Source organism: Osmerus mordax, chromosome 24 (genome assembly GCF_038355195.1).
Source record: "Osmerus mordax isolate fOsmMor3 chromosome 24, fOsmMor3.pri, whole genome shotgun sequence".
Classification (NCBI taxonomy): domain Eukaryota; kingdom Metazoa; phylum Chordata; class Actinopteri; order Osmeriformes; family Osmeridae; genus Osmerus; species Osmerus mordax.
Genome location: NC_090073.1, coordinates 9,721,880 through 9,729,161, shown reverse-complemented (window position 1 = coordinate 9,729,161; position 7,282 = coordinate 9,721,880). Strand labels below are relative to the sequence as shown.

The window sequence follows — 7,282 nt, the reverse complement described above, 5'->3', positions numbered from 1 at the left end:
CTGTTAGCTGTTGTCTACTATGTAATGATTGTATGACATGTAGATCTGTCAGGGGAGTTGCATATTACGCAAACTCTGCTTGATACACATGAAATCCCCGCTGAACTGCTAATGTGTCTTCTAGTATTTCCCGTCAGAAGACGTTTTAATGAAGTTCACGTTCAACCATCACGGCATACTATTCCGCTTGTCTCAGTTCTCACCTACATCTACCCCCTCTCTCTCTCTCTCTCTCTCTCTCTCTCTCTCTCTCTCCGTTTTCCACTCTCCCTCTCTCCCTGGATAGACTATGTACCTCTCCCCTGTGTCTCTTCCATCTTTCTATTTCTCTCCCCCCCTTTCTTTCCCCGTCCCTCCCCTCTTGCTCCGGAGTGGCCCACCGCTGGGGGGGCGGCGCCTGTCTCTGTAGGCGGGTTTTCCGCTAGCAGGGTTTGGTTGATTCGCTATCGATTCCTGAAGGAGCCGCGAGGAGGGGGAAGGTTTCCAGCACACTCTGGAAGGGAGGTGAACGTGCGTGTTTAGAGCAAGAGGAAAGCCGACACTGATTGCGAACAAGGCACGCGAAAAAAAGAAGCACGGTAGCCTTTGGAATGACGCTTACCGCAGCGATCAGTGTGCGAAAGGAGTAACGGCATTTTGGAAGAGAAGCGAGGGAGCCAAAACTTGTTTCTGAAGGGACCTCTATTCTTCTATAGCTACTTTGTTTTCCCCTCTCCTCGCCCCCCCCCCCCCGCCCGCCCTGACGGATAGCATTCCGCGGAGCAGCTGCGTGTTAATGCCCCTGCGCACCCTCGTAGGGGAGAAAGAAGCGAAGAAGGGGAACGAAGACGGGATAGGGCCTGACTCCCGGGGAAGAACCGCGACCCTCCTGGCCCTTTTCCCCCGCGCAGCGCTACCTCCTCCCCCCTCCTGGGCCTGCATGGACGGGGATGGGGAGAGCCGGATGCTGTTACCGCGGGGCTGAGCGCCTCGTCTCTGCGTCTGTGGTGCCCCGCCTGCGGCCGCTGGCGCTGCTTCTCCTCGCTCTCTGCTACGGGGCACACATAGGTAACTGACTTACATAAATGACTAAATTCCTAGTCTTGGTAGCCAAATCAGTGTCGGGGAGTAGCTCGTGATAGGTTTACTCATCATACGCCCATGAAAACCCCTAAACTTAGTTGCGTACCTACGAAATGCTTTCTGAACGATTTTCCTTAAGTTCCGTCCATGTGGCGTATAGAGTTTATGTAGCCTAGTGTTGTCAGTTGGTTGTGGGCCTTTGTTGAGGATCCCGAACCGAACCCTACCAGTACTGAGCTGTACTCTCCAGCGGCAGTGCAGCATTCAGGAGTAGGATCGTGTTTCATCTCCCTCTCTCGTCCTGTCGCTCCCCCGACTGTTTTCTCTCTGTCTCTCCATGTCACGTCCTGAATCGGAGGGGTACAGCACGCATGAGGTTGGGGGTTGGATGTGTTGGACAGCGTTTTAATAAACGTTTTATCGTGGTCACTTTTTCTGCCATTTCAGCCAAACATGCCATCGTGTCGGTTTATAACCCAAGCTTTTTTTATCTGTTTATTCGGAATTCCATCAAGGCCAATCTCGGCGGTTGCTCTGGAGTTGATTGACCAGGGCTAGATTTATTGGTAGATGACGTACTGTGTGTGTGTGTGTGTGTGTGTGTGTGTGTGGGGGGGGGGGGGGTCTACAAACCATTCAACCAAACCCCACAACCGTGTACGTGTGTGTTAACCTGGTGCGTTTGTGTGTGTGTGTGTGTGTGAGAGAGGGAAGCAGTCACACCTCTGGTAATTAATTGAACATCGTCTAAGTGTGCAGCGGCTGTTCTCCGGCACGTGTAAGCGGCCGATTAAGCACTGTTCATATTTACATACGTTTCGTTGTGCCAATCAATATGGTGATGGAGATTGAGGCTGAGGTGTGTGTGTGTGTGTGTGTGTGTGTGTGTGTGTGTGTGTGTGTGTGTGGGGAGGGGGTGTTGCTGAGAAAGAGCAAACTAAACAGGGATCAATAAGTGATCAATAATATCCTGAAGCCCTGAGGGTGGAGACGATCTCTTTGGATTTTGTTTTGGATCTTAAGAGAAGCCTAAGGTCTTCCTGAGGAGAAACTGTGAAGGTCAGATCCTGGCTGTTCCAACCTGTTCTGCCTAGTCACAGTCATCCAGGCAGCACCTCACTGGAGCTGGGGCAGGAGAGCGGGGTTGAGGATGGGGAGAAAGAGAAGGGGTTAGAGAGAGATGGAGAGGGTTAGAGAGAGATGGAGAGGGTTAGAGAGGGAGATGGAGAGGGTTAGAGAGAGATGGAGAGTGGTTGGGATGGAGAGAGTTGGAGAGGGTTAGAGAGGGAGATGGAGAGGGTTAGAGAGAGATGGAGAGTGGTTGGGATGGAGAGAGATGGAGAGGGTTAGAGAGAGATGGAGAGGGTTAGAGAGAGATGGAGAGTGGTTGGGATGGAGAGAGATGGAGAGGGTTAGAGAGGGAGATGGAGAGGGTTAGAGAGAGATGGAGAGTGGTTGGGATGGAGAGAGATGGAGAGGGTTAGAGAGAGATGGAGAGGGTTAGAGAGAGATGGAGAGTGGTTGGGATGGAGAGAGGTGGAGAGGGTTAGAGAGAGATGGAGAGGGTTAGAGAGAGATGGAGAGTGGTTGGGGGTTAGGGAAGGCTGCTGGCTGTCAGACTAGGGTCTGTCTGGTCCTGCTGTGCTGTAGAGACTGACCTGTGTGTGTGTGTATGTATGTGTGTGTGTGTGCGCGCCATAGGGTTAGAGTCAGTATTTAACAGACTGGAGAGAGATTCTAGACTCCAGTGTGAGCGAGGTGTGTGGACTGCTTCCTGGAGACAGGCAAATACCCAGCACAGTGCTGCCCCCACATGGAAGCCCCCAGTACTACACCCTGTATGATTTGTTTCTTTGTGTATGTCTGCATGTGTGTGTGTGTCTGTGCACAGCTGCCTTGGAGAGCTTGTCTAATCTAATAGGTGCATACTGTCGCTGATGCATTAGACCATCTCTCTCTCTCTCTTCCCGCCTCTAGCTTTCTCTCTCTCCCTCTGTTATTTTCTCTTATTTCCCCTCTCTCTTTCTGGCTCTGCTGTTTGATCTTGACTCTCTCACACACACACACACACACAATGTTGAATTGCTCTCAGGGTTTTTTCCACACAGATCAAAGCTAACCCTAATCCTGACCCTCCTGTGTGTGTGTGTGTGTGTGCGTGCGTGTGTGTGTGTGTGTGTGTGTCCAGGCCAGTGCCAGGTGTCCAGCCCCCAGTGTCGCATCCAGAAGTGCACCACAGACTTCGTCTCGCTCACGTCCCACCTGACCTCGGCGCTGGACGGCTTCGAGGCGGACTTCTGCAAGGCCCTGCGGGCGTACTCCGCCTGCACCCAACGCACGGCCCGCGCCTGCCGGGGGAACCTGGTGTTCCACTCTGCCGTCCTGGGCATCTCTGACCTCATGACCCAGAGGAACTGCTCCCGCGACGGCCCCACCTCCTCCACACACCCGGAGATCCCCCCGGAGCCATGCAACTACCACAGCCGCACGCAGCACACTCACACACACGCTCACACACACGCTCACACACACGCTCACACACACGCTCACACACACGCTCACACACACACTCACACACACGCTCACACACACGCTCACACACACGCTCACACACACGCTCACACACACACGCACGCACACAGTCACGGCCAGCAGCAGGTGCGTCCGGGGTACCTGTTCTGCGGGCTGTTCGGGGACCCCCACCTGAGGACGTTTAAGGACAGCTTCCAAACCTGCAAGGTGGAGGGGGCGTGGCCTCTCATCGACAACGACTACCTGTCCGTGCAGGTGACCAACGTTCCCGTGGTAACAGGCTCCAGCGCCACGGCGACGAACAAGGTGAGGGGAAGAAGATGGGTGTTCTGTGGCTTGTTTTTGTGAGTGTGTGTGTGTGTGTGTGTGTGAGTACTATAATAAATGATTTGATAGCTTTCTTGACTTTCCATCTCTCTGGGCAGAAAGAGACACTAATTTGTTTCTATTAATGACACATGCATAAACACAAACACACACATACACGCATGCACACACACACACACACACTGCCAGGTGCAAGGCTAACAGACTGGTCTTGTGACTTTGACTTGTGACTGAGGCGTTGGTGGTTAATGACTGCTTATAGTCTGACCCCTAAAACCTCGGAACGAGAGGCGTGAAAGGACCCACTGTGTGTGTGTGTGTGTGTGTGTGTGTGTGTGTGTGCGTGTGTGCGCATGTTTGCGCGAGTGGGTAAAAGACCATTTACACATGAATTAAAGGCAGTTTATTGTTTAGTAAAGTTGGATGATCAGGATAAAAAAATGTTACCTCTACACACACACACACACACACACACACAGATGTGTCTGTAAGTGAGGCTTTGGTGGAGCAGGCTAGTACTAATGATCATTAGCCCCTTATTAGGCCCCCTTCACACACACACATGCACACACACACGCACACACATGCACACACACTGCCTGCCTGCAGTGTAACGGCCCAGGCCTCATTCCTCATGTCTGTCTTGTGAACAAAGCAGCCATTCACCAGAACTAGGATGCTAACACTAACGGTGAAACCACACCCCTCGCATGTGTGTGCGTGTGTGTGTGTGTGTGCGTGTGTGTTTCTTAGTGTGTGTTTCTTAGTGTGGCATTCAACTTCCAATGAAAGACTCACCAACCTCTGACCTCCTCCTCCCTCTTCCTCCTCCTCCCTCCTCCTCCTCTGCCCTCCTCCTCCTCCCTCCCCTAGATCACCATCATCTTCAAGCCCTTTGAGGCGTGTACAGACCAGCGTGTGTACCAGGCGGTGAGCGGTCACCTCCCGGCCGCCTTCCTGGACGGCACGGTCAGCAGCGGGCCTCCGGGGGCCCCGTCCCCCTCCGGGAAGCTCCGGGCGCTCTGGATCTCCGAGCGTAGCCCCGGCCACCACGTGGAGCTGCACGCCGGCTACCTGGGCGTGACCGCCATCATCCGGCAGCTGGGCCGCTACCTCACACTGGCGCTGCGCATCCCGGAAGACCTAGCGCTTGCTTACGATGCCAGCCAGGACCTTCAGCTGTGCGTGAACGGATGCCCGAGAGGGGAGCGTATCGACAGGGGGGGCCGCCTCCCCCTGCCTCCGCCCCGGCCCCCGCCGGCCCTGGGCCTCCAGAGGCATCCCCCCCTGGGCCCCCTGGCCGCCCCTGCCCCCTGGGGTTTCACGGAAGAGGGTGCGAGGGGGCTGTGTCGGGAGGAGCTGGAGGAGCAGGATATCTACTACCACTCCTGTGTGTTCGACCTCCTCACCACCGGGGATGCTAACTTCACGGCAGCGGCGCTCAGTGCCCGGAGGGACATGGAGAGTCTTCACCCGCACCCCGATAGGTGGAGGATGTACCCACGCTCCACCTCCCACGCCCACGCCCAGCCAATCACACGCCTCGCTCTGCTCCTGGTTGCTGGGCTCTGCTCGGGGCTGGTGTAAATGTGTGTGTGTGTTATTTGCTCAGCTCCAGTCATCTGGCTGCCAGCCCCCTCCCTCTCTGTGTGACCAGGCCTGGACGCCTGGACGCTGGTGCTGCCCCCTAGAGGGGGGGAGGAACATTCACACCCTCCCCCCTCCACACACCTGACAGGACACCGCCCCACTGCCCTGGAGGACAGCTGTTCACGCATTCACACCCCCCAACACTGCGTGTGTGTGTCTGTGTGCTGAATGACACGGCTAAACTGTATACACTCCAGATTGTAAATAGTGTGTATGCGTGTGTTTTTTTTGTGTGTGATTTTTAATGTGATGGTTTTGTTCCTCAGACAGTGGAAGCACTTTATTTACTTTATTATGATTTTATTTTCAAATCCACATCAGTGTTCTCCCCCTCCCTGTAATCTCAACGCTCCTCCTCTTCTCCATCCTTCTCCCTCTGTCCTCTTCCTCCTCTCCTCTATCCTCCCTCTCTCTCAACCCTCATTATCTCTATCTCCATCCTCCTCCTTCCTCTCTCTCTCCTCCTTCCTCTCTCTCTCTCTCTCCTCCTTCCTCTCTCTCTCTCCTCCCTCCTCTCTCTCTCCTCCCTCCTCTATCTGAGCGTATGTTGGTTGAATGTATTCTGTGCGCTGCAGCAGCTGATCTCAGAACTTGAGTCACAGCAGTCTGGTTGTGTCCTCCATTTTATGGTTCTTGTGTGTGTGTGTGTGTGTGTGTGTGTGTGAGAGAGAGCGAGCGAGCGAGAAAGAGAGAGAGAGAGAGTGTGTGTGTGTGTGAGAGAGAGAGAGCGTGCGTGCAGTGTTTTACGTTTGCGTGTGTTATAACGTTTGCGGACCATGCTGTGGGTGAATGTTTCCCGACCCCTGACCCCTGACCTGAGCCAAACATCCATCTTGGTTTCTGTTTCAACCAAAGACAAGGAAACTTGCTGGAGAAAGACTCACATGTAAGAACATCACAACCTTTCCTAACCTCAAACCACAACCATGTCCCACCTCATCCCAGCCATAGCCACATCCTGTTCCCATCCTAGCCCCAGTCCCAGCCATAGCCACCTAGCTCCAGCCAGCCACATTCATACCCCCCGCTCCAGCCCCTACCCCCACCCCTCCCTCTAGCCAAACCCCACTGCTAGCTTAAACAGGTCCTCTGTTGCCCCTCCTGCCCAAGCTGACCAGCCCACCTTCCCCTTCTGGCCAGAGACTGAACGCCGAGCCCCATAAGAGAACTACAAACCAGTGTCTTATGGGAAATGTGCCCTGTGGGGTGGTGGTGGTGGTAAGGGGGTTGGGGGTCTGCTGTGTTCATGCTCTGGTCTGGATATCCCTTTAGTGTGTGAGTCTGTCTGGTGACTGTTCAATGTCAAAACACGTAACTTATTTATAAAAGTAGTGTCCTTCTAGAGGAAGCTAAGCTCCACACTCTTTGCTGTTGGAAAATAAGAAAATGTGATTGTACTGCCACCTGGTGGCCCCGCAGTGCTACGACCAAGTCCTGCTCTAACGGGGGCGCTGGAGAAAACGTGGAAAAAAAGAAACTGTGTGCAAGTGTTTTATTTAATAAACTACAAACAAAAATAAACACAGAAAAGGCTTTTTTATTACACCAGTCACACTATCGCCAGAGCAACAGCAATAACACCAGAGTCTCTCCGTATCTTGAGTGTGGATAGTGTAAACTAGTAACTCCTATGGACTTGACAGGACAGAGCAGAGCTAGAATTCTCACTCCAACTCTCTGGTGCATGTATCCTGTGGTGTGTGTGTGTGTG

The 7,282-nt window shown here is 53.6% G+C and overlaps 1 protein-coding gene across 1 annotated transcript; it reads left to right on the top strand.

The window, feature by feature from the left end:
• Positions 1 to 901: 901 nt before the first annotated feature.
• Positions 902 to 7,076, top strand: rgmb (repulsive guidance molecule BMP co-receptor b). The gene is made up of 4 exons (XM_067227978.1): positions 902 to 1,047; positions 3,251 to 3,618; positions 3,715 to 3,900; positions 4,795 to 7,076. The coding sequence occupies exons 1-4, from the start codon at positions 930 to 932 to the stop codon at positions 5,506 to 5,508; spliced, it is 1,386 nt and encodes a 461-aa protein (XP_067084079.1). The 5' UTR covers positions 902 to 929; the 3' UTR covers positions 5,509 to 7,076.
• The last annotated feature ends 206 nt before the right edge of the window (positions 7,077 to 7,282 follow it).

Excerpts from the sequence above, each read along its gene's own strand:
- rgmb (XM_067227978.1), top strand. The coding sequence starts at position 930 with ATGGGGAGAGCCGGATGCTGTTACCGCGGGGCTGAGCGCCTCGTCTCT. Across the intron at positions 1,048-3,250 it reads CTGCTACGGGGCACACATAG|GCCAGTGCCAGGTGTCCAGC; the intron begins GTAACTGACTTA and ends GTGTGTGTCCAG. Across the intron at positions 3,619-3,714 it reads ACACACACGCTCACACACAC|CAGCAGGTGCGTCCGGGGTA; the intron begins GCTCACACACAC and ends AGTCACGGCCAG.